The sequence below is a fragment of the Strigops habroptila genome, chromosome 2, assembly GCF_004027225.2.
Source record: "Strigops habroptila isolate Jane chromosome 2, bStrHab1.2.pri, whole genome shotgun sequence".
NCBI lineage: Eukaryota > Metazoa > Chordata > Aves > Psittaciformes > Psittacidae > Strigops > Strigops habroptila.
The window spans coordinates 7,589,209-7,616,467 of NC_044278.2; the positions used below are offsets into that span (position 1 = coordinate 7,589,209).

The window sequence follows — 27,259 nt, forward strand, 5'->3', positions numbered from 1 at the left end:
CAGTGCTGCAGTGCAAGGTGTGGGGACAGGCTCACAGGCAGCAATTCCTGCTTTCCTTCCTGGCAGGAAGGAAAATACTGGTGGGTATCCCCTCCTGCAAACCCAGCGCCTTCAGGAGCATGCAAGCACGGCTGCCGAACGTGCTGCTACTGCAATTCACAGGGCAAAGAGAAAAGCAAATTTGATGGTGCTTGGAAGCTCAGTAGTGCCAAGCACCTGTAAAACACTAGTGGGATGGTCACTGGGTTTGTATGAGCTAACTCAAGTTCCTCCCTGCACATCCGTCCCCCCAAAAAAACAAGTGGCTACCTGCTAAACCCTGTGCTTTGTGTCGTCTTTGCTGCTGTGGATGCGGGGGCTCATGACTGGCCAGGACAGTCTTGCACACATGCGCTGGAGTGTATGGCTGTTGGCTTCCCCTCTCCCACTGCTCACTCTGGCTCCTGCAGCCAGGAGCCATCACCCAGCATCTTCCTAACCCTGTTTCTCACAGCCTGTTCTCCCCCTCTTCTTCTCCTCGCTGAGGAGCCACTGGAGCATCTGATTCTGCTATGGGAAGGGTGATGGCAAGAAATAGCCCTCTCCAGCAAGACCAGAACCTTTCAGAGGAGAAAGACCAGGGGGAATTGTGCTGCCTACTTCTTTGCTGCACCACTTTAACCTCCATCTTTATAAGCTCAGGATTTCGGACCTGACATTTGTTTTTCTTCTTACATTCATGGGTCCTGGACATTTCCTGACCCCATTTGTTTCAGAGGCGAAATCTGCAAAGTGAGTAGTGGTGTACAATACACACACACACACGCACAGACACTCACTCACCCTTACATATCATATGTTCCCTTTTATAACAGGAGGACAGTAAGAACAACAACAAAAGAAGGGTATCGGCTCTATTTCTGCATGACTACCAAAATGGTTAGGAATGACCAGATTGTGGTTCTCACGCTGAGGCATCGTTCCTACGCACACGTTACACCTAAGGAATGGCTGCTCCAAGGTCTCCGCTCCATCCACCGTCCCAGCCTCCCCTTGCCCAGGAGGGCTGGGTGGCTTTACTCTGTACTCCCTTGTGCTGCAGGCCAGTCCTGGTTTCTTCTGCTTATTTGGACAAATGCACGTGTGTGCACATCCCAAGCGCGTGTGCAAGCACTCATGTGTAGCTGCTATGCTGGTACTTGAAGGCTGAGAGCCAGGCAGGTTGCAGGTGGGAGAGAAAACAAAGCTAAGCAAGGGTGCAGACTGACTCTTGCAAGCAAGGTGGCCGGGAGTCAAAAAGCCAGTGAGGATGCTAAGAAGGGACACCATGGGAACCTGCGTTGGAGCTGCCCTTCTCTCCTCACCCCTCTTCTCTGCCCGAGTCATCTCTCAGTATCTTGTCTCACACTTACAAGGCAGGACATTATCTACAGCAGGATGAGCATATGTACACATGGACTGTTCCTTTTGCATGCTTGGAGAGAACAAGAGAAAGAGAGAAAGAAGGAAAAGAGGGAGCGAGAGGCACATGTACACGCATGCACGCACGCACGCAGGCATACAAGGGAGAAAGAGAAAGACACTTGGTTGAATTGGGGGGGGGGGAGAGGAAGAGGATTAAAATAAAAGGAAAAGTATGTTTTCAGTGGAGTTGACACAGCTTTAGTTCAGGCCAGCGAGCGTGATGGTGCATGAAGGACGGGACAGGAAAGAAGGCATTTAGGAAGGGCTGGGTGCGCAGGAGCACAGGGTGAAGTGAGGAGAGGAAGGGGTTTTACACAGGACACCAGTGTGCAGAGAGCTTCAGGTGATTTGCTCTGGTTTGTGGCTTTTTTTTTTTTTAACTTTTTCTTATTTTTTCTTTGTTTTCAAAAGTATGAACTAGCTGAGCATCAGCTCACAAAAATGACCCAGGGCATCCAAAAAGTGAAGTGGCTGTAGACACCGAAGCATAGACCTCTTTCCGCAAAAGAAAGAAAGAGGAAGGAAGGAAGGAAGGTGAGGGAGTATGGAAAAGAGGGAGGAGAAGAGAAAAGAAAAGGGATCTTCTGTTCGATTGGCTTTGTGGGTTGTTGTTGGATTGTTTCACATTGCAGCATCCTCCGGCGACACGATCCTTGCTGGTGCCCTGCTCTCTGCCTCACTTTGTGTTGTCTCCTAGACGGTCGGTGACTTGACAGCCGGCTTGTCAGGTTTCAGGTTAAATGTTGCTGAGTCTTCTTTGCTGTGATTTTTCCTCTCCCCCCTCTTCGCTCCTGAACACACAAAAGTTGTGAAAGAAACAGTCCTCTCTCCCCCCCCCCCCCTTTTCTCTCTCCCCTCTTCGCTCTGTCTCCTGTATAACGCGTTTTGTTTTGTGTGTTGTTGTTGTCGTGTTGTTGTTGTTGGTTTTTTTTTTTAATTATTATTATTATTATTTTTAATACTGATTTGTATTAACATTTGCTGAGTAGGCAGAGCAGGGACGCTGCCAGCAGCCACAGTGGGACGGCCAGACTCATGGAGCCGTTGTCTACTCTCCCTGTGCCGGGTCCTGCAGGGTGCGAGAAGGGAGAGAAAAGAAGACAAGATTACACGTGGGGCTGGGTGACATGTGGTAACACAGGAACATGGCACTTTGCTCCTGCGGCTGGGAATGGGGCTGCAGGGCACAGCCACCTTCCTCTTAGGTGAGCCTCCATCCAGCCCACCCGTAGGCTCCTGCAGCCAGCTCCTCAGCATCCTCAGCCTTATGCTCCAACTCTCCTTAAGGCCCTGAGCAAGCAGGAAAGCTTAACCCTGGCTGCCGACCCCATGGCATCCCTCGCCGTGCCTCCATCCAGGAGCCACTGCCCGATGCGCGCAGGGACACAGCTCACACCTTCACGTGTCGCATCCCAGCCTCCAGCCCCGCACTTCCCGGCTCCGCCACCTTCCCATCGGCAGCCCTGGGATGCCAGGGCTCGTTGTCATTCAGTGCAGTGGCCGGTGCCTGTCTGCAGCCAGACATGGGCTCCGCGGGGGCTGATTCATCACAGTGCACCCATCAATAAAACATGGACCCAAGCAGCGGCCGCCAACCCTCCCAAGGGCTGCACCGCAATTATCTGCTGCTTAATCGGGGTGGAGGAAGGCTTTGCTCTTGTGTGTGTGGCCCGTCATATGGGGTGAGGGTGCAGGGTGTGCCAGGGAGGGTGGCTTTTCCTAAGGATGGGAAGTGAACTTGCCTGTGTGTGTACAATGCACAGGGCTCTGTCAGAGGGGGCAGGGAGGAGTGCTCTGCCGCAGCAACAAATAACGCAGCCTTGCTCCAGGAATATTAAGTGCTAACACTCCTGACATCTTCTCATTCATCCTCCCGTTTATGGGTTCCCTTTTCCGGATGGCTTTAAAGGCAGCGATGCTGTTTGAAATTCACCCTGCGATACCAAGCCTTGGCAGCCTTCTCTTTATAAGGGGGCTGGGAGGTGTACATGGCCATGGTTTTGTAAATACGTGCTCGTCGTGTATATGTACGCATAGATGTATGTATATATGTACATTTATATGTATTTGTATAGGTACAGATGCGTGTATATATGTATTTGTATATGTACACATATATGTATATGTTTATATACATGTGCATGTACATGTATGCATAAACATACATGCATGTATATGTATATACATATATACGTATGTATATACACATATATGTATGTATATGCAGTGTTTTACACAAAAGGAGCGCAGGAAGATGCTGAAGTGTGGAGATGGAGATTTGGGACTGATTCAGCTGTGGAAGAAAGCAGACTTGCTTACTACCAAGAAAAGCTATTCCTAACGGTAGCGGGGAGCCAAAATGAAGAGGCCCTGTTCTGGAGGGCCCCTTGGGACCAAAGTGCAGTTACTCCTCCTCAGAACCTGCAGAGTTTACCAGGCAAAGAGCCATTCTCTGCTGGGTGCAGCATGAGTGCTTTGTGCCTTGCTCAGCAGCACAGTTGCTATTAAACTCTAGAGGGTGACTGACTAAAAGGCAGCAAATCCAAGCAGGATGTCCCCAGAGCCCCTGAAAATCTGTAGTGCTTTCATTTGTGTGATTTCTTCCTAATGTAGCCCATCACTTACTTACTAGATCAGCTGTTTGTGCCCCCATTCTATTCTGCCATTATTAAGGAAGTATGTGCTGAATTGTGTGGAAAATTTATATTCCATCTATGGCTTCTTTTTCTCAGTCCCTGCTTGTCTTTTGTGGCCTGTCACACGAATCCTACAGCACTGCTTTTTCACTCCTTGTTTGGGTGACAGGAACTTACTTCCCTCTCTGAGCTCAGGAACCAGTTTAATTTAAGCTACTACAGTTACCTGACCTGTGCTTCAGTGGAAGCATCTTTCATGGTCAAGTAACTGGGGAGAGGCTGTTTGGGACCATTTGCATCCCATATTGGCAGTGAAGAAGTCCCAGAATATGGCTCCTCTGTCCCAGAAAAGAATCTGGGTTCAACCACCACATTTTTACTATTTGGCTAAAGTACTGTTTGTCTAACACACACATGGACATGTATGTAACACCTATATGGTAACCATTCCACACCTTGCCACTTTTCTAGGGTGCACAGGCAATCATAGCAAAGACACATGTACCTATGGAGGCAGGTGATGCACACCTAGCACAGCAGAGGGAGGGGGGAGTTTGGCCTTGGTTAGGCATGGTTTGAGGTGTGCTTGGTGCAGGATAGAGGTATGGTATGGTGTGAAATGGTATGGGGTGGGATGGGATGGAGATGGGATGGGATGGAGATGGGATGGGATGGAGATGGAATGGAATGGTAAAGAGATGAGCATCTGCAATGGGATGAGATGGGATGGTAAAGAGATGAGCATCTGCAATACCTAGGTATAAGAGAGGGCATGGTGTGACGAAGGGCCTGGGGCCCACTGTGGTTCAAAGCTGGTGCAGCCCTGCACATAACCCTGAGGGCTGCAGGTAACCCCTGTTTCTGACTGCAGAGCCAGCTAACATATGTGCCATGTGTGCTACGGTTACTGTCACATGTGCTCTAAATACGTGGGAAGGTTATAGTTCAATCACAACATAAAATCTTGTATGCTTTGAGAATTAATTCTCAAATGGTTTGGGGGAAACCTGATTGCTCAAACCTAAAAAAAGAAAAAGAGAAAAAAGAGTGAAAATGTTCGAAGAAAATGAAATATTCAACAAAGGGCTGGAGCGCCTTCCCTGTGAAGATAGGCTGAGAGAGCTGGGCTTGTTCAGCCTGGAGAAGAGAGGGCTCCAGGGAGACCTTACAGCAGCCTTCCAGTATCTAAAGGGGGCTGAAGAGGGACTTTTTACAAGGACATGTAGTGACAGGACAAGAGGGAACGGTTTTAAACTGACAGAGGAGAGATTTAGAGAAGATATTCGGAATAAATTCTTCCCTGTGAGGGTGCTGAGGCGCTGGCACAGGGTGCCCAGAGAAGCTGTGGCTGCCCCATCCCTGGCAGTGTTCAAGGCCAGGCTGGCCACAGGGGCTTGGAGCAACCTGGTCCATTGGAAGCTGTCCCTGCCCACGGCAGGGGGTTGGAACTGGATAAGCTTTAAGGTCCTTTCCAACCCAAACCACTCTGTGATTCCATGACCCATCAGCGCGATTCCATGCAGGAAGTACCATCACTTTTCAACTCTATCACTCCCAGCCTCCTTTTGCGGCCGCACCTCGGTATCGCCACGCTGCAGCCTGGCCGGCTGCGACACCCCATGTCGGCGTGACGGCTTCTGTGTGCGTGCTGCGTGTGCACACCCGCAAACACCGAACCCGCATCCCCACCGCCCAGCCCCGCCGCTCCCGGTGCGCGGCGCCGCGGTCTCCGCTGCCCCCTGGCGGCCGCCTCCAGGCCGCATAGAGACACCCCCCCCCCGGAACGCCACGGGTGCCCCCCAACCCGCACAGCCTCAGGTGCGAGGGTCTCCATCCAAGAGGAGACCCCTTCAGCGGCCGCCCGCTTCCGTAACCCGGAGCCTGTGCCCTGGGAATGGGCTCTGATGTCCCCCGCTAATCATCCCCCTGCAACCCGGCAGCAAAGTGCGTGAGCACACGGTACCTTTGGAGGGGGCTTCTTGCGCTGCAGCCAGGGAAGGAAGTTTGGTTTATGGTAGTAATGAGTTAATAGGAATATCTTGGCTACATTTCACTATGGGACCCTAAACCCCACAAGTCACATCACATTCATCAAATCAACAAGGAGCAGGCTGAAAGCTGGCAAGGGAAAAAACAATTGCATTTCTCTTCCTCACCCCAAATAGAGACATGTTTAGATGTCTGGTGTGGATGCAGGCGGAGCCCTGCCACAGTGCCTAACTGTGCTGCAACAGACTCATGGGACACTGTGCCCCTGTTTCATAGGGTTTGTCTATGCCACGCATCCCGCCTGGGTGAACTGAGCTGATGTCCTGGCACCCTTGGCTGAGATTGAGAGAGCTGTGGCTCTCTCAGGGCTGAAGGGCACCATGTGCAGGGTAAACCCTTCTTTCCACGCAGCATGAAGCAGAGGAGCTGCTGCATGGGCTCACGTGCAGCGTGATGCTGAGGTGCTGTGAGAGCTTCACCAGCCTCACGTGCTACTGCCAAGGTTGTCTGACCTTTCCTGTTATAAGGTCCTGTGGTGCTTCACAGGCTTCAACAAGGGCAGGTGGAATGGTCCCATGCTGGGTGTTTGCCTTGGGCTGATTTGATGTGTTTGGCAGCGGAATAGCAGCAGCCAAAATACTTCTGCTGTGTCTGAGAGCGAGGCTTGAGGAGGGGGAAAATGTTTGTTTTAATCGTAAAATAAAAAGCAAGCCAGCGACTGTCCCTCAGAACACTTTTTCTGCCCTGATGCTTTGGCTCAGCGTCTTGCAACAGTGCAGAGATTTGGTCTTTCAGAAAAGGGAAATAGCTACACAAAGCTGTCTGCCTTCAACACCCCTGGGGAGGGGGTCCCCACAGACTTCACATGTCTTGAATGACTTCCCTGGGATGACCTCTGGGTTAGCACTTTGGCCACTCACGGGTTTTAGGCCCCTCCATACAACTGGCACAGCACTGCTGGCTTGTTTCACTACAGAGGACACAGACTCATAGAATGGTTTGGGTTGGAAGGGATCTTAAAGCTTATCCAGTTCCAACCCCCTGCCATGGACAGGGACACCTCCCACTAGAGCAGGTTGCTCCAAGTCCTGTCCAACCTGTCCATGCATGGATACGTATGCTAGTTTGCATGGTATAGCTGTAATACTTTTTCTTTATTTTTCCTTATTTTTGTGTGCGTTGTAGCTCATGAACTGCTCCTACTCCTGTGAAGGGTGTAGGAAAAGACACGGCAAGAAGGGTGGTGGGCCTTGGGTGAGATGGTGAAGGGAGCAGGGTGCTGCTTATGTTGACAGCAAACCACAAGCCAGACTGCAAAGCCCAGAGCTGCTCTCCTCCTCAAAACCAGCCTGCCTCCAAGAGGGGTGCAGCACAAGGAAGCACCAGCTCTGGGTCAGGCCAAGGGTTATGTTCTCCTGTGACTTTAGGACCTCAGCATTAACAGAAAGCCTGCTGCTAATTGCTGCCTGAACTGGGTGGATGAAAACTGTTTCCATCACTCCTTGCTCTGCAGCCTCCTCTGCTGACTACAGCAGAGCCAAGGCTAAGGAAATTGCTCAGTGTGGGAACTTTTAAGGTCCCTTCCAACCCAAACCATTCTGTGATTCTATGTAAGCATTCAGGTTGAACAGATAATGGGAACAGGTCTTGGCAGAAGGGGAGGAAATTAAACCCCGACCAGGTGTAGGGAAGCAGGGATGGTGAGAGAGAAACAGATACAAGGGAACGATGGTGTTCGTGGGAAGAGGGAGTTAGGAATTACCAGGAACGCAAAGGCAAGGAGTCAGTCCCAGCCGGGGCCAGACCTACAAGAGAAGAAGTGGGGCTTCCTACAGAGCAGTTTCAGCACGATGTGGTGCCAGATGAACCTCAAATGCCAATGGGCAAAAGAGGGCATGAGCACGATGTGAAGGGATGCTGCAAGCTCTGCAGCACGCAGCCGAGCCGCACTCGCCCCCGGGTGACCTGTGTAAAGCTTCCTGCCTGGCACCCCTCGGTGCTCCGGGTGTGTACCCGCCGCCCAGCAACAGGGCAGCGATGGGGATGTTGCGGTTCCCCCCGGCTCCGCCTGGCCTCGAACCCGCGGCCGCACCGTCGCTTCCCCGCGAGGTGGCAGCCGAAGGCCGGGGAAAGCGGAACCTCCCGGCGCTACCGGGCCCGCCTCCAGCCGCGGCCGGGCGCTGCGCGGGGTGGGGCGGGCATAGGCACAGTGTGTCCCCCCGCCCGGGGTTACAAACGGAACTGAGGCCCCGAGGAGGCAGGGGTCAGGCTGGGGGAGCTTGTCTGTGATCATAGAATCATTGACTCATAGAATGGATTGGGTTGGAAGGGACCTTAAAGCTCATCCAGTTCCAACCCCCTGCCGCGGGTTGGAAGGGACACCTTCCACTAGAGCAGGTTGCTCCAAGCCCCTGTGTCCAACTTGGCCTTGAACACTGCCAGGGATGGGGCAGCCACAGCTTCTCTGGGCACCCTGTGCCAGCGCCTCAGCACTCCCACAATGAAGATTTTTTTCCTAATATCTAATCTAAATCTCCCCTCTTTCAGTTTAAAGCCATTTCCCCTTGTCTTAACACTACCTGCCCTTTTAAGTCCCTCTCCAGATTTATTATAGGCCCCCTTTAGGCACTGGGAGCTGCTCTAAGGTCTCACCTTAGAGACCTTAAAGACCTTGTTCTCCTTTCCAGGCTGAACAAGCCCAGCTCTCTCAGCCTGTCGTCATACGAGAGGGGCTCCAGCCCTCTGATCATCTGCATGGCCTCCTCTGGACTTGCACTAACAGTGATAGGAAGGAAAGAGTGGTGGCAAACCAAGCAGAGCTGGCCTCCTGGTTTTCCCACTGCCTGCTCCCCTGGGTGGCTGTGGACTCCACACTGTTGACAGGCTGACCCTTCTCACAGAGAGGGTTGGAGTCCTGCTTCTGGAGCAAAAAAGAGGACCAAAACTGAGGGAGGAATGACAAACACCCCCCCCACCAAACCTCTAAAGGAGCAGCTGCAAGGGAAAGGGGATGTGCACCACATGGATGTCTCTCTGCAGTCTCACTCCCTGGGGCCTGGAGGGGTCTTGGGTTTTACACTTGCCAGCTCCTCCACAGGAAGTAATTTTTCTAGTCTGTTGACTCTCTCGCCAGGGCTTCAGAAGATGAAATCTTTATTATCATGAAGGCTTAAAAGGGAGGAATACTGTTAATTCCATTTTCAAGGTCATACTTTGAAAGTTATTAATTTCTGTCTTCCAGGGGTTTGCACTCTACTCTGAGGCTTTAGGGATTACCAGCTTCTACTTACTAGGGTTCATTTGGGACTTTCTTCTCACTACTTTCCTCTTCTTCCCCCCTCCCCTTTGAGGAGAAGTCATGATTTTTCACTCCCTGTTCTTAATGTTGAAGCTCTTCCGTTCATTACCTGCTCGAATCCCGTTCTTACTACAGCTCTGCTCCTGTAATTAAAACTGAGCTGTGACTGAAGGGGCAATAGGTTGGTTTTTCCAGAGGTGGAAGTACCACTGCGTAAACTAGGGAGGATGCCCTCCAGCAACTCTCCAACAAGATTAAGGAAACGTCTCTGGTGTCTATCAATCTTAGCGCATGGTTTAATGTATTTCAGCATTTGCTCGTGCTTTTTTTTTTAGCACTGAACAGTTCTTCCCCGTGTTTTGGAGCTCATTCATGGTATACTAAGTGCTCATCTATCATACCTCATGCCTCAGTGAAGATTCATTCTGTAATGCAACTCACCCATCCTTCCCTATGGTTTAAAGAATATCACACAACTTGTATTCCTTAGTGTCTTTCTGAGAAGGTCGTGGTGTTCAAGAGCTGACTGCTTACACCATTTATCCCAGACACTACTCCTGGCCTAGAACTGAACTGTTATCCTGGCTAGTGAGGCTGCTGGTGGCTAGAAGACCATCTATGTTTCAAGGTTAAACAGATCTTTCATCACCAGGTCTGTCCTGTAGATATCAAGAAGTGTTTTAAAACATTTGGCCAACTACTGATACAAAATCAGTTACTTATAACAGTTTTGTCTTCAAACCATTCATTGAAGACTCTCAATATACCAGTAAAACAACCAAGAAAACACATAGCACAAACTTTTCCAGGGGCCATCACAGGGAAGAGCTGAGCTTTTTCTGCTTTCCACTTTCCTAGGATAGAGCAATCCCTCCCCTGCTCACATCTCCAGTACATGCAAGGCACAGCGGACCAAAGGTGATGCCAGCACATAGTCTGGTGTCTCAATAGGGAACAAAGAACGTGGCCCCCTCACGCAGAGCACACAGAGCCCTGCGAAGCAGGTTTGCTAATTGGAAGCTCTGGAACCTCTTGAAAAATTAATATTTTCATCAGCTTTCTGTCTGTCTGTTTACCCACTTCATCCCTGCCATGATTTTCCACAGGCTTTGCTGGGTATGTGGCATGGGAAAGATGTGAATGGCTGTGGACAGCAATGAAGAGGGAGGGGATACACCAGGGGGTGACTGGAAACAAGACTGGAGCAGAAGGAGAACTAAACTTCTGAACACCACATGTATCATGGCTATAAACAAGCCTGTGAGCTTCTCTCAGTGTTTCAGTGAATTAGAGATGTCATGAGTCTCAAGCTGGGCCCACGGACTGATGTATATGTCTAAAGCATGTGGTCTAAATAAATACTACTGTGTCACCTGTAGTTCTTATCACAGTAGGGATGTGTGTATGTATGTGCAATTCCTGGGCAACTAACAGCGCAAGCATGGCTTTAGTGCCTGGTCCAGGCATGGGAAAAGCCGGAGCAGAAAGCCACAGTGGCTTCCCACAGCCCATTTCCTAGATTAGTAATTAAAAAGGGAAAAGATAATAAAGCTTACACAGGCAGCTGAGCTGGATGAGTTGGGGGATGCATAAGGTGATGTGGCTCAGGAGTGTACTTGTGGATCAGTGTGCATGTAACACCTACCATAGAGGCTGCCCGACCAGACCTCACTGAAGCTGTGCTGGTTATGGCACATCCTTCTCCATGACCTGACCCCTTACTCTTTGTCCATGCATCCATGCTCCAGATTGCAGAGGAACATGCAGGCAATGATGGGGAAGGGTAAAGCACATTTGTTCTTTGCTCACCAGGCCTTTCCCTTTTACAGGGGAGCTCTGCTGACAGACCTGCTTGCCCACAGGATGGAAGGCGTGCCAGGAGCACTCTGCTTTTCCTGCAAGCCTGATTTCTTTGGAATGGTTGGATTTTATTCCTGTGCACCCTCTCCCTCCCCAGTCCCGCACGTCCCTTCTCCCGGTTGTTTTTGTTTTTGGAGAGAGCGCTTAGACAGCTGTATTAATCATGCAAGCCCAGCCATGTGTAATGTGCTTTATCAACAGCAGAGCAGACACTGAATGGCAACCGGTTCACAAGCGGGCCCAGTGCAGTGCCTGAGCTGGGAAGATAAACCTGCTGCTTCCCAAACCAACTTACCGTCATGGGTTAGTGGATGGAGAGACTGTTCACTTGGGACAATAACCAGAGGGGAGGCCAAGTTGTTAGGCACATTCTTGAGTGGTTTACACTGGTAATAGAAGGGGGAGGAGGAGGAGGAAGGTGGGAATAACTCTTTGGTCATTTTATCTCAGGGGTTGGAGGAGTTCTTTTGCGTGTGTAAGGATTAAATCAAGACAACGGTGGCTATTCTCCATCCTCCTCCTTGCTGCCCTCCAGACTTCGGATACAGCCAGCTCTGGCAGCTCAACACACGAGGCAGGAGAATGAGAGCAAGAGACCAAAGATTTAGGTACACCTGCTGTGCAGTGGATATAAGTTGCCTTCATTGCCTCTAAGGAGGAAGGTTCAGTTGATGGCTTCAGAAACTCATCTGACATACAGACGGTATCAGGCTAGGAGTGTCCTCCGGGCTGGGCATATCTAGCTCAGGAGGGTTATAGCCTGCCCGGGCTCTGCTCCGCAGGGTAATCTGTCCATGCTCCAACGCTGACACTATCAGCATCGCTACCGGACAACTGATTTTCCACAGAGGTTGCTCTTCCATGGGTTAGTTTCTAATCTCTGCAGTGCAGTCGTGTGTTTTCTCTGCCACTGGTCTCACCCAGCCTCCACTCTCCCACCTCACTGCTGCTCCCTCATTTTTGTTCTGCAGGGCTGTTCTGCTCACATGCAAAGTGACTGAACAGACCTTGAGATGCCTTCCCTGTCCCAGTGCAAGGGCTCAGCTCGGAGGAATGTCTTTCTGGGACTCCCAGCCTCAGTTCCTACCCTCTGCTGCTGCTCTTCCTCACTCGCTGGCTTCTCCCCAGCACTGGTACTGGAGAGGGTTATGCAAATATATGCAACCCAGGGCTCATTTTGGAATAAATCAATCTAAATTAAAATTAATGAACAAAAAGTACAGAAACAGATCAAGCAGTAAAGCCATTCTCTCTCTTTCCCCCTGTGTCTCTCCTTCTTCTTTAAGAAAGATGGTTTCTTTTATTTACATTTGAGTTGATTCTTTTTTTTTGGGGAGAAGAATGGATTTTAATTTTTTTTAAAGCAATCTCAGCAAACAGAATCTGTTGCTATTCAGAAAAACCCATCAAGCAATGTTAGTAGCTGTAGCAACAAACAATTCTTGTCATTTCTCTTTTTCTCTAAGATGCTGCTTCCAGCTGCATCCTTACTACCCCTTCTGGAAAACACTATCATCACCTCTGCCTTCGATTGTATTCACTTTAAACCACATGGTCAAAATAAGATACACCACCACCCCTTGCCTGTTACCTATGAAATAGCAAGAAACAATTAATATGACGTTGGCCTTCTGCCTTCACCCTGTCTTGTCCTTCCTGTTCCCTTTGCCTGAAACCCCACCATCTTGGCACCCAGTGCAGCACCAGCCTTCAGTGCCTGCAGGGATGGACACTGACCCAAGCAACAAGAGAAACTTGGCCTGCCTGAGCACCCACCCTGCTCTTCACCACCCTCTTCACTCACCAGATGGAGAATGAGCTCTTTGCAGAACCTGGCTGGATACCACCAGTGGGAAGCAAGGAGAGCCATGAGTTGTGCTTCCCACCGATGGCCATGGGCTTTATCAGATGCTGGTGCCCAGGGCTCAGCCAGCTTTCAGAGAAGAGAGGTGCTACAAGAAGTCAGGCACACAGCTGAACTATGCCCCTGAATGCCTGAGGATTTATGGACATACCAACTTGCACATGGCTCCAAACATGCCCTCCTGCGCTTGGTCCCTATGGCCATCATTCTTCTCTGCCAGCAGTTTTTATGTTAGGATCACAATAGGACGACATCAGCTATTTTGGCCTCTTTATGTTACATTTCTCCAGCTCTGCCAACTAGTTTGTTTCACAGGCTGCAAAGACTTGGGTTTTCACCCCTTCTTGGAGCCCATTTGAGAAAGCACACTCTGGTCTGAATGGAGTCCAGAGATGTACAGGTTCTTCAGTTGACCATTAACTAAAGAACTTGGTGGTTCTTTAGCTGGCCACATTGTACTGCAAGGGTTGGTTTCTGTCGACTGTTCCCACACTCCTGCCTTGCCAGCAAGCCCCAAACCATAAAAAGTTAATCCTTTATAGCCTGTGCTCTCTGATGTATCCCACCATGCTTCTCTCCTTAGCTTCGAAATATTCAGATGTTCATCCTTTTGCCAAAGTGACAAGAGAGCTGCCTGCTCAGCAGAAGTGATAGAGCCATGCACTAGAGAAAGGTGAAAGGGGAGCAGAGATGGGTGGAGGTGACCACTGCAACAGATGAGCTCTCTTCTCCAACAGCTCGGACTTCCATAGGAAGGGAAGAGGACTGAGAATGTGTTAGAAAGAAAGATGCTCTCTGTTTCCCGCTCTGGTCATCAGACCCAAATGAACATCTCTTTTCTCTCTTCCACCAGCTCCCACCCACCCAGTGAAGGCATTAGTGACAGTACAGGCTACGCAGGCTACAGCTAAATGGAGACTAGCTACGATCTACAGCCATACAGGGTCATTCTCCGATCAGTGCATGTTTTGGCAGCAAGACAGGCCTGCTCATTCTCCTTTTCCCTCCCCCTTTGCTAATTACTAGCACTCTATTGCTATAAATCTTTTGTCGCCCTGTTGATGGCCCCAAAGACTGGCACGCTCGATGCCCTGTGAGCAGTTCTGGATGTGCTGCTTTCTGGGGAAACACATCATCCCCCTTTGCAGAGCTCCCAGGGCATTCAAGCTAAGCACGCTGAGAAAGCCCTCATCCCAAAACTCCTGTGAGGAAGACTTGTGGGTTTTGAAGCCCATAGGTCTGGCTAAGCCATTTGGATGTGGACACTAGGTGCTGATCATGGAGGAGGAAGTCTATGTTCAAAGGGCTGAGGACAAGGGACAATGAAGGACAGAGATGGAGCTACTGCCATAAATGTGACAGAGCGCTTTGAGGTTCAACAGTGGTCCCACTGGCCCTATCGTTGGCAGGTACGGTGTGGAATGAGCAAATTCTCCTTTTCCAGAAGAAAAACCCTTCTGAAAAGCCACCTGATGATGCAATAAGGCCCCCTTTGTGACAGCCAGGTCTTGTGTCATCCCATTATAACATGATGTTACAATGCAGACAGGGAGATGTGATGATGTGGCATCATCCCAGACGACATTTCAGGGCATTTTGAGTGCCCGGCTGCAAAATCAAGAGGGCTGGAAAATTTACCAAGGACAATTCAGTTGAGAGCCAAATCAGCTGGGCTCCACCAGCCCTTTAGGAAACTGCCTCATCAAATTCAAGCCCCATGTGTTTAGTTGAATGGGCTTCTTCTGAGTCTTCAGCCTGCCTGAAAGCAAGATGTTTCCACAGCAGCTAGTAATGATAGCAATGCTTAGCATGATTACAGTGCTCTTCATCCCAGAACACCTTCCTTTTAAATCAGTGCTCAAACCCCAACAGGGGAGGGAGGTGTGAGCAAGGCTTAAGAGAAATGGAAATCGAGGGAGAAAAAGGGAGGAGGCTGTGATTCTGGTCATTGAGGAGAGGCTTATTTGAGAGCTGAGGGCTGCATCTCACAGGGAGAACAAGGTCTAACAGGAAAACTTTATGCCTAAGGTTTCTTTGAAGGTGGACAGCAAAGTAAAAGCGAATGTGGAGGTAAGCACCAATGTCTGTGCTGAATGCCCACACTGGAGAAGCTGGTAGGGGCTTTCAAGAAACAAATAAAGTTTCCCTCTGGAAAACCCTCTTTGGGTGTCCTGGGTCTTTGGAGATACCCCAGCATTTGGCACCACAAATTCCTGGAGACTCCTCACAGAAGTGATGTCACACCAGGATGTCCTTCAAGATGATCTCAGGAGACCAGGCAGCAGTAAAAGGAAAAATACAACAACTTCCAAGACAGAGGGGGAAGCATTTTAAAGGACTGGCTAAAGCTGTGCAGGACGGCCTCAGCAGTTTGATTAGGAGGGGTATTTGGTGTGGAAATACTGCGCTTGCTCACTTGCAGTCTTTGCTTTATCATTTAGCTTAATGGGCTACTAATTCAATCCCAGCTGTAAGGAGGGCTGGCTATGAAAAAAAGTAACACTGCCTGCCTGTGGAATTTAAGGATATATAATAAAAATAATCATAAAGAAGGCAAGCCCTGGGTTTTCCATCAGACAAAAATGTATGCCATTGAAAATTCTGCTTAAAAGAGAAGAACACCCCAAATTGGAAAATTCCTCAAACCCTTACATCCCAAACAGCCTCAGCAACTTTAATTTCATATCCAAGCACAAGTTTCATTTGCAATACGCATGATAATGGTGTTTAATTGGATTTATTTTTCCACACTAGGTTCCCAATGGCCTACTTTACTCCTTTTCTCAGCTCCTTGAATGTTATTTACAAATCACTCTCTGGGATTTAATTTTAATGGTAGCTTGATTTCTCCCTCCTTCCCCCCCCTCCTTTTTTTTTGTAGGTACTTTTCTTTAATTGTATTTGTGGATTTGCCTTTTAAATAGGCAATTGTGACTACAGCATGAGTCTGAATAAGTTGCCAAGAGCAGAGCTTGATTTGCAAAAGGCAGAGTAGTTAAATGGAGCTGGAGTAACACCCAGCATTTATTGTTCTTTTCATGGGAGTATCTGCAGGTGCTTTACTCAGGCAGGTGCTCTTTTGCAAAACAACATGGGTTCCTAATAACACTCTACCTCAAAGCTCTGCACAGACATTAACTGTTTAGGCCTCTGAACGTCCCATGAGTTGAGTGCATCTTCGTCATATGGCGGTAAAGCAAAGATACTACAGGGCTTGAGGCCAAGGTTTTTGAAGTGAATACGGGGACTGGCTGCCTTGTTGTTGGTTTAGTGTCAAACACTGCTTTCAGATGCTGGAGCCTGCTTTCTGGAAGTGCTTTTGCAGAATCCCAAGGTTGCATCCAAGCATCTCAGGTCGTGCTGCATGGACCAGAGGCATGCTTGGGCCGCACAGAGATGGGAAAAATACCCAGACCCTGTTTTGCCTTCCTACCCTCTTCCCTTGAAATATAGCAGACAGTAACACCTCACCCGTGCATCTCTCCCCATGCTTTCTGCCTCAATTGCAGCACGATTTGACTGGCAGGCTTGAGGGGTGTGTGGCAGGGGAATGGGAAAACAACGTGCTTCACTATAAGCAGTTTGCACATCGAAAGTGAGAAAACTTCCTGGCAGTGATTTAATTTTTACCTTCTCATTTGTCCCTTCCACTGCCCTGCAAAATTTTAGGTCTGCTTATGCTGTTGATCCAAATATGTGAGCAAAGACAGCTTAGGACAGGAATATATATTTGGAGTAGGTCTGCGGACAAACTGAACCTCACTGAAGGCTGTCCAGACCTGGTTAGGACACAATGTCATGGATCAAAGCTTGACTAAAGGTTGTTGCTGTTTAGTTGGTTGGTTTCTGAAGAGGAAAGGGGGAAGGATGAGGAAAGTGAGCAGAAGAGACCAAATGACATGTAGACAAGAAGGGAAGGCCCTTATTTTCCTGCATTTCTGACCTGTTTTGCCCGTCCCTAGTTCTGAGCATTTGTCAGGATGATGGAGAATGACCCGGCTAACGAGCTACTTCAACATAAAACATATACTGACCTGGAAAAGGATTGGGGAGTGTGGGTAAAACTCGCTCTAAGGGGGGAAAAAAAACAATAAGCAACATGCAGGAGAAAAGGACAAGCCACTTTTCACACCAAGCAAGCAGCAGATACAAACCTGATGGAGTTGTCCATCCCCAAATTAGATGAACTAGTGTAGGTTTCATATACAGAACATTTTGCTAGCAACACACCTAATACACATCTACATCCCCTGGGACTGAGAGTCAAAGAGAAGTCATTTGAAAAACTGAAGAAACAATATCCACACAGCAAGAGGGATTAAGCACCTGCAGTGAATGTGATTGGAGCTGATGGGCCATATCTCCCCTCTGACTTTCAAGACCACTCATGTCATCACACTACAGCTCCTTTTAGCTACATCTCTGGCTGGAAGCTAGTGTTGGCACAGAGGTGACTTGTGGAAGTCCTCCATGGGTAGTTGCTGCCTCCCCAGAATGTTCTCTGCAATGGATTTCTTGCCAGTGACAGGTCCCCTGAGGATCTGGGCATGGGAACGATCACCCTGGTGAATCCTCAAGGGCACCCTGCTTCTTTTGAGCTTTTGTCTTGCGAGAGGAGCACAGGTTTTGCAGACTCATCAACCTCGAGTTGTACACAGCCTGCTGTTTTGTTTATAGGGTTTTTACAATGCGTCCTTGTTACACGTCACAGCAGGACTTTGTTATACATCACTGCTGGCTTCACGCTTTGCTTCTTCCGCACAAGGATCTCAAAGGAATTGCACAGACACTGATGAAAACTGGTGTCAGAGACCTCAGTCTGAGGCTAACAGTAGTGTTAATTCCATTTTACAGGTTGTGCAGTTGATGCACAGAGCAAGGAAGCAATTTGCCCAGAGTCAGTGCTGAACTGTCGGCAGAGCCTGGTGCAGAACCAAGACTGACTCTGATCACTGGGTCTCCTTTCATTACTCTCAGAGCTTGCTGGATGCCTCATACTGACTGAGACAAGTTCCTACTCATGGACTGATCAGTAGGTACACATTTAGCTGTAGACATATGCCACTATGCAACAGCTGATGGGCCTGGGGCACAGAGTTGTCTGCTGGCTTACCTGTAAGGGCAGTGCTAAGATGACTGCTGGTGGACATAGAGCTTTGGCAGGATACAATGGTAGTTGGATCCAGGCCCAGCTATTTGGAGGCCAATGCTGTTTATACAGCACCCTTGGTGCAAAGATCTTGTTTCTGACTCGCTGGAGCCTATGGGGACATAGCAGGTCAGGCCAACCCCTGTGACACAGGCAGATCTCCTGCCCTCTGGCCTCATGGTGATAATAGAGCTGTTTGAATCCACAGCAGGCACCAGAGGAGATTGTCTCTTGCCTAGGAAATACACAGCTAGCCTGGATCTCTGTGTTTATGTAGCAACAGGGGACTATTGTTCTGCGAAAGCAGGCTGTTGTGCTGACATGACTTCCTTGTTATTTAGTTTGTTTAAATAACTCAACTCCCCTTTACCTTCTTCCTGCACAGCAGGCTGCAGACTGCACAGCATAAGCAGTTAAAGCAAAGCACTACGGCCTCATTATCATGCTGCTTTCTATTCAAGGACTCTGCCTCTGTTCCCTTCACCTGCTGCGCCTTGCCTTTATCGCTCCACCTTGGCTCATTAGCTGTGTCTCAGCCTTGCCCTGTCTGGCTGTCACCCCAACCACTTGCCCCCTTCTCCGGGGTCTCCCCATTACTGGCAGCCCCTGGGAAAACATGGGGGTTGCACTAAGAGAGGTTTTGGCCACAGTGATGCTCCAAAACTTAGCAGCAACCACCATAAGCACATGCTCAGGTGCCACAAAGCATGGGCAGAGAGTTAGGAGAAGGGGTGTAAGTGTGTGCTGTGTGTGCCAGGGCACTAAAAGATGATGACAAGTTAGAGGCGAGTGCCAGCTCTTCTTAGAAATGCGCCTCTTGCTGCAATCAGAGCTGCAGGACTCTAATGATAACTCTACCTGAAGCATCTTGAGGAGGGAAGGGTGGGATCCTGCCTGCTGCTGCTTCTAATTGGGATGGGTCTTGCCAGCTGCTGCTTCACCTCCACATTTCCTTACTCCCCGAAGGGTGCAGAGGATGCAAGCCACAGAGGATGCGGCGGGGGACCTGCTGAGGTGGCAGTCTCCTATAATTGAGACAGTTTAGCCAGCAGAACTGCATGAGGATGTGCGGCATGGCCCTGTTGTCTCCTGTTTTATCCTCTGGGATAGGCTAGCTCAGCGGGAGGCAGGAGCCAACTCATTTGGAAAAGCTTTCATTTCTTTTCTCTGCCTTGCTAGAACACACCAGACGCTGCTATGATGCTTCTATGCCTGCTTCTATGGACCTGTGTGTGCGTGCTTGTACATCACAAAGGCGTATGTGCTCGTATACGTACTCACACACACATAAACCCATGTATCTATATACTTGTACAGCAGATGTGTATCTGGTACATGTACACATATTTACACTTCTTTGTACCATGGGTTAAGATAGATAGAAATTGTGACTTTTAGTCGTAATGCTTTTCATAGCACTCTGTTAGCTGAGTGGAATGAAAGCAGAATGTTCCCTCCCTCCTAATACACTTAGGAACAACATTCTTTCCCTGCAGTTGTGGCACTGCTTCTCGCCTCTGTTGCTCTGCGATGGCAGCCTTGGCTTGGCCTTTCTGTCAGGTAATTTTCACAGAGATCTGTTTTACTGCCCCTTCCCTAAGGCTCGCAGTATTTTGTGCTGTTCCTAGGCTCTGCAAAGCTGAATCAACCTATTCACTAATGCTGCAAACCACGGGCTTGCCTCCCAACTCCTCATACCCACAGATATGTGACATAGCTTCCCCTCTTGCATGGGTTCTGGTGCTTGTTGAGCCTTGCCATGAACTAATTCAGCTCAGTACAGCAAAAGAAAACACTTGGTGGCATTCTGGGCAGTGGTTTAGCAGGTTGAACTGGCTCAGTGGGTTGTCCATTGACTACCAGAACAAGGGAAACAACAAAAGCACCTGACAGAGAGGAGGGTGCACAAAAGGAGTGGGAAGGAAGGGATGGCAGCAAGCTACTAGATCACTTGTATCACCAGAGCATACCTTAGTACCCTCTCTGCAAACATATTCCATATTGCTCTTGGAGAAGGGTTCCTGGGTAAGACACACCTTTGCTATGGCCATTTTTATGTTGTTGTAAACTCCAGGAACGAGTGGTATAAATCTCTCAACCTACAGCAGGCAATCCTGCTGCTACATCCTTTGAAGAAGATCACTAGCTATCTATTCATACAGCTCAAGGGAGCTGCTTTTGTATTTTAATGCATCTTCTACCTATGGCATTGACATCTAAGGCACTCTATCTCTCCCAGAGTTTTTCAGTGCTGGCTGAGATTTCCTGGAACAGTAGTTGCCCATTTTCCTCTATTGCTAAACTGTTCTTTCACATCATTTTGCTAGCTCTCCTTCTGTCCTCCACCTCAGGCAAAGCTGCCAGTGCCTCCCTATTAACTCTCTGGTTGTTCCTTTACTCCTGGGTGCCATTCTTCTTTGTTCCGCAGTTGGACACTGAGGAACCGTTGCTGTGCCTGCCTCCTTAGTGGGATGTTGCCCTACGGTGAGCTTGCTCTCTGTTTGAAAAAGAACCAAAATCTCTGATTCTAAGGATGAAAAACACTCCCAAGTATCTGAGTATCTGCTGTACCTTGCAAACACTTGGCACTGCTTTATTTTTCTCCCTGGGTGTGTAGCTGAGGGTGTGTATTACCTGTTATTTCAGCTACTGTGTGAGCACTACAGTGTTTTTTCCATCTAGACTTATATGTCTTTTTTCAGCTGCTTGCTTTATGAGGCTGGATTCCCTTCACTCATTTCCCTGCTGATTTCTTAACCTTAGAAATACCAGCTGCAGTTTGCCTGAGTTTGTTTTTTCTCTTTTTCTGTCTTCCACACTAACTAGAAGGAGAACAGAGATTTCCTGAAACAATATGAAGCAATTGCACACTGAAGAAACAGGGCTTAACTAAGCAATAAAAATAAAAGTTAGAAACAGTCCACTGGAAATCATCAGATTTCTCTGCATCTCCATTCTTCTGGCTCTTGTGTTTTCCAACATAAACAGGACTTGAATTTCCTAGGTGAAAATGATAACCAAAATCCAAGAACTTGAAAGCAGGAAAGTTTTCTTCATATGCATCAAAAGGGGACTCAATAGGACCCTCTCTGTTGCAAGTTGTCTTTTATAGTTGCCACATTTCCTCCTGGAATAGTCAACAGCAACTTGGCAAGATCTTCCTGGGTATCTTACAGGTTCTGCTGCTCATTTTACAACCATGGGTAAATCACTTCTTCACTCTGTACCTTACTTTCCTACTGCAAAATGGTGCTAATAACACCCGTTTCTAAATAACTTGTGATGTTAAAATATTCGTCGCTAGCAAATCCTTTGAGATCCTTTGAGGTGAAGTTCTGAAGTCATGCAAAATGCTTCTCCAGCAAAACCAGCCCCCCAGCTAAAATCATGTGTGCATACATACATTATTGAATTTCATCTCATATTTTGTTTCAGTGATGCATTTCAGCTCATCTGTGTAACAGGAACCGAAAGAGAGGGCCAAATTTAGATTTCAGCCACAAATAATGGATGCTAAACTTAGCGTTATATTAATATCAGCAAGAACAAATCTGGAGTATTTGGAAATTGTGTTCCAGATTGCTGCCTGAGGATTTTATTTGAATCTCATGACAGTCACAAGACCAGGGTGAAAAGACTTTCAAAGTCTAAATTTGCTTTGTGTGCTGCAACACCACAGGAAATCAAATATATGTTCTTTTATGGTAATATTTGTTCTTTATAAAAGAAGTCTCACAGAATACACCCAGATTTTGCAAAACTTCGAACTGCCATGAAATGAATCCAGAGGTGGTAAACAAAGATTGCCATTGGATTTATCCTTTTGCACTACCTCTGTTAAAACATAACCAAACTAAAACATCGCTTTTCTGATGATTAATCTGACCACGCAAAGCAGAAACTGGACTAAACTGCGTCACATACTAAGACTGCTTTACACAGCTTATCTGTTTTTCTGTTTCAAAGGACATTCACGTCATGGCCTGAGTGTTTTAATTCAATCTGGGACTGTCAGAGGAAGGCAGCCCTAAGTCACTTTTTCCATCTCTATGTCCATTTGTGTGAGGGGGTCATTCTGCTGCAGTCTATTTCCCGTGGCAGTAACAATGTGCGGTCCATGTCGAGCCCAGGTTTTGGACCTGGAATTGGGAACTGTCTTTTGAATCCACCGCAGCTTGTACCTGTGCCTGGGTGGTAGGTGAGGGGCTCCTTTTGGGTCAGCTTTCAATCAGCTGCACAGTTCAGAACCAGCAGGTAACTCTGCTCTAGAGTTTGCTCTAGTCCCAGCTTCTGGCTGTTTACACTATGACCAACTCAGTAATTGAAAGGTAGCAGAATGAGCTTTTATTCCATATTTCATCTGCTGATTACCTTTCCCTCCATGTTCCCTATGGTATGCCACTTTAAATCATTCTGTCCTTTCCCACTTTTATGCCTTCCACTTTCAAACTCATTTCTCTTTTTGTTGACTCTCTCTTGTTCTCCTCAGGCTCAATGGCTAGTTCTCTCCATCTCTCTGAATTACTTGTCATTTCTCAGCTCTCACGGACCCTCCGAGCCCTGGCCTTCTGTCTCCTTATTAAAGGGGCTGTCATTCTGAAGGGGTTTTTGTTTCCAGCTTTAAAACAAACATGTTTTTATTATTTTAATGAAATCGAACTTCAGCAAAGAAAGTCAATCAAAGGGCTTGACTGTAAACCTTTCAGTTTGGCTGTGTTTGTGTTTCATGGCAAGTATGAACATGTAGGTATCTAAAGCAGAGCGCTGAAAGCCAGTTCAGTGCTGGAGGTTTGGGGGAGAGTGGGGATGGCAAGCAGATGCTTTCCTGAGTTTTGGTCACTGTGTGCTTCCTACACAGCCTGGTCTTTGTGAGAGCAATCAGAACCTCCCTTCACCCTCTCTCATACTTACTGTAAAGGTATAGGCTGGCATTTGTGACTCCCAGCTTGTTGGCAGCCACGCAGGTGTAGTTCCCATAGTGTTCCTCAGTGACGTTGGCCACCATCAGCAGAGACTGGGTCCCCGTGCTCTTTATCTCCAGACCGTTGGCGCTGTTTATCCTGGGAAGGCAGGAGAAGAGGTGTGTAGTGCAATGGAAGTTGTGTATTGGGAAGGAAATCACTGCCCAGCAGGCAGTGAACCAAAGCCATTCAGCTTAGCTGGCAGGTATGGATGGAGGGAGGCAGGAAGGAGATGCGAGAAGGAAGAGACCGAAGAAGGCACTGATGGAAAGCAGGAGAAGGGAATGAAAGGAAGGAGGAGTGCACTAGGGTAAAATGCTGCCAGAGAAGCAAGAAAAGACAAGGGAATGGGAGGAAGCCTTTACCCAGCACCAACTAACACTTGGAAATGAACATGCCATGGCCAGATGAGAGCTAGTCACACTTGCCCAAGAGGTTTTTAGTGAAACACACCAATTCACGTGTTCCAGTATGTGCATATACCAAAGCTGAGCCTGTGCACATGGGTCATGTTAAAACCTAGAATAATAACATGACCTTCTTAATGACAGGTAGATGCTCAGGTGTAAGGACACATCCCATTTCTGTCTTCATTTTCTCTCATATGCAAATCTGGGTGGCTCAGGTCACACAGATGGGGGAATCCTACACCTCAGCAGCCCCTTCCCCTACATGAAGGGCACCTAGAGGGGCATTACCTACTTGGAGACTAACACTACCTATTTTCTGTCTGTATTATGGGCTACTTACTGCATGAACATCATCAGGAAGAAAGCACTATTGATGTCTTAATTGTGTATTGGCCCATAAATGACTTAAAGACATGAGCTCCGTCCTCTGCATTTCCTTTAGCATCCCTAGCACAGAGAGCGATTTCCTCCTCTTGGCTCTGCTGAGTCTGATGGTACCATCGTGACTTTCATGGTTTGTGAAGAGTAATTTGTTTGAGGAGAAGAGCTGGGGAGGACCATAGGTGATTCCGTAAGGATCTGGAAAGGACAGGAGGACAGAGGTGAGCTAAAAGTCTTACCTGGTATCGTCTCTGTACCACTCGAAATCAGGTGTGGGCACTGCTGATGCCTCGCACCGGAGTAAGGCTTGTCGTCCCGTGGCCGCTTCATTGCTCTTGGACTCTGTGATGGTGGGAGGGTCTGCAGGAAGGAAACACATGGTCACATCACACACTTCCATGTGGAATAAATCACTGATACTATGCCAGGGCTGGCTGCTCATGCAAACTATTCGGGCCGGTGGAGGCCCATGGCTGCTGCTTGCAGTGAGAGATGCTCCCCTTGCTCCTCTGGAGAATACCTGCTCTTTGAACTCTCTCTAATACACTGCGTTAGCATCACTCCTTACGCGTGCTTCTCTTCAGCAATGCTGAATAAAGTGCTGTCATAAATGCACAGCCATACACAGACACAGTTAAGGTTAATGATGGACTTCTGCAATTTATGAATATTCACCTATGGATCTCTGGTTCACATGGGCTCATCAGAAAGAAGACTTCATCAAGGGTAAAGGAAGACAGCAAAAGTAAAAGCAATAAAGTAGGAAGTTAACACTGGCTTGAAAAATATTTTCCATACGACCTCTATGTCTAATGTAAAAAACTGTAATAAGGAAGGAAAAGACTGAGGCAACATGTATGAGAGAAATACATTCATGGATTGAAAGGGAAAAGCTTTAGCAGGACCTGTGGTTGTGCCTTTGAGAGCCAGACCATTTGTTGAGACACTCCTCTGAGGTGCCTAAGGTTATAAATCCTGCCCAGACCCACCTGGACATCATGCTTTATCACACCCTCCAAGAGGGCTTGCTTGTGGTTGCTCTGGGTAAAGCTTGCCCTCAGCCCAGCACAGTGCTCCCACCTCTTCTTACTTTGAAGCCTGGTAGTTGCTCTGTGAGCAAATATCAGTGTGTTCTACTTGAGCTAAGTCTCAGGGCTGGCTGGGGGGCAGGTAGGGTAGGCACCAGCATCTTCAAGCCCAGCTCCACGTTCAAAATGTTAAGCGACAAGTTTTACATATTAAAAAGCAGATTCTTTAATGCCTGGCTGCTGAGAGGGATCAGGGAATAAGTGCCTTGTCTCTCGGCACAAATACTTGCATACCCTGAGATTACGGGGCTGCAACTCAGACGGCTAAAGCTGAGATTCCAGTTACCATAAAGCATACTCTGCATTTACAGAGCACAGCTCTGCTCTCTGTATCCATCCCAGCACTGAAAGGCCAAAAAGGAATCAAAATGGATTGTCTCAGTCAAAGAAAAAAATAATTCTGTCTGGAAAATTCATGGAAAGAAGTTTGTTTGTGAACACATTAGCCATCTCAGTGTGATCCTTTTCCTGACCTTAATCGGGATTTTATGCAGGGCTTTAGGGATATTGCAGTGCGCCCTCTAACATCATAAATATTAATAAGTGTACATAAATAGGATCCTACATTCACAGGCTGTGGGTTCACGTAAATATTTTAATTTGGGAAGGAGGAGGGGTGATAAAAGGATAGTGAAGGTGATTTTTTAAGCATCCTTCTTCGATTTTTTGGTTCGAGCCATATATGTTCTTGCCATCTGCAGCGAGACAAACCTTTTCCGTTTCACTGGAGCCAGCACAGAGGTGAGTCACAACATGAACAGGCACCTTTCTATGGGCCTAGAAAATGACCTCGGTGGGCCCCTTGCCCTTGCCCATCCATAGACATCCTCCTCGGATGTTGAAAGGACAGAGCGCACAGGGGTAGCCAGGACATACCTCAGCACCACTGCTCTTGTTAGGGCACTGCTGCAGCGCTCTCCCAGCAGAAGGACAGGCACTGGCCTGTTCTTGGGAAGCAGCCCCTCTGTGTTTAGCTGTGTGCTGCTGGGGAAGCCAGGAGTGGGTTCCCTTCAGCTCTTTTCCCTCCCCAGGCCTCAGTTTCCCTGTCTGTGATGTGCAAGGGCCATTACTCAGGAAGCCTGAAGGTGGTGGTGTGAGACCAAAGCAAGGCGAGGATGCTCTCTCCTGCAGTCCTGGCTGACGAGCTACGTGCTCCACAGTCAGCGGATGATAAGAGATGGCCAGGCAGCTCCTGAGGTTGGGCAGGTCCCGTTTTTCAAACTTACTGTAGTTTTCCCACTTTTTGCTGCTTGTGGTGTAGTTTGAGGCAGCAAGATAAGGAAAGATGTATGCAAATGTCTAGCTTTCATTCCCCAAACAGGACTGATTTTTTTTCCTGCATGTGGCCCTCCTGACCTCTTAGATTTTTTTCCCTTTGTTTTGAAAGAAAACCTTTGTCCTAAAGGAATCTCTAAGTTGCTTACATTACAAAGTAGGCCACATAATATTACAATACTCTATCACATTATATTTTCATATATTCCAACAGTAAAAATGTTTTAAGATCTTACTGTAACATAGTTATTATGAGTTGAAACTAAGTCAAAATCGAACATTCTGCCTTGATACAAACAATCTGTTTCAATCACGTTAAAAGCATCATTGAAATTATGTTTCACAGAAACATTTGAAAATATTAATTGGTTCTCATGGAATGTCTTGGGTTTATAAACTCAGCTGGTTTTGACAGGAAAAAACCCTCAACCATTTTAGTGCAGAAAATCTGTTACTACATTTTCACATCAATGCCAAATTTGGCCTAGGAAGCAGCCAGTATTAAACCACTGACACCCACTATCTAAGGGAATTATAACAAACTGTGCATTCTGAAGATGCTGCAGGGAGCCTATAACCTTGACTTCTGAGCATGACAGACAAGTTGATACGATGTGATGGCGCAAAGGAAAAGAACGAGACAAAGAGCAAGATTGGTATTAAAAGGTGTTAAATTCACCTTTTAATGTGGTAGCAAATTAGACTGGGATGGGCTGAAACACTTTCTGCCATCAGGTCTGTGCCTTAACCCAAGCTCGGGAGTGCTACTCATGAATCAAGGCCATGCATGTGCACCCTGAAACATGTCTGTAACTATCTCCAATTTCAGTTGAAGTTAATACTCTGGTGTTTAAACTGAAGAAGGTCAAGAGAGGATATACCTCCCATTCATCCATCCCTGCTGC

General features: G+C 47.9%; 1 protein-coding gene across 3 annotated transcripts in view; it reads right to left on the reverse strand.

Annotated features, from left to right (window-relative positions):
• Window positions 1-879: 879 nt before the first annotated feature.
• LSAMP (limbic system associated membrane protein) overlaps window positions 880-27,259 on the reverse strand; it is a 981,054-nt gene continuing 954,674 nt past the window's right edge. For 2 of the 3 annotated variants that reach the window (XM_030471710.1, XM_030471709.1), the window contains 4 exons: window positions 24,231-24,351; window positions 23,151-23,299; window positions 17,125-17,160; window positions 880-2,512 (listed from right to left, as the gene is read on the reverse strand). In XM_030471710.1, coding sequence (XP_030327570.1) covers window positions 2,415-2,512; window positions 17,125-17,160; window positions 23,151-23,299; window positions 24,231-24,351 — 404 coding nt within the window. In that variant the 3' untranslated portion in view covers window positions 880-2,414. The remainder of the gene's footprint in view (window positions 2,513-17,124; window positions 17,161-23,150; window positions 23,300-24,230; window positions 24,352-27,259) is intronic. The other variant, XM_030471711.1, reaches the window with a different exon arrangement.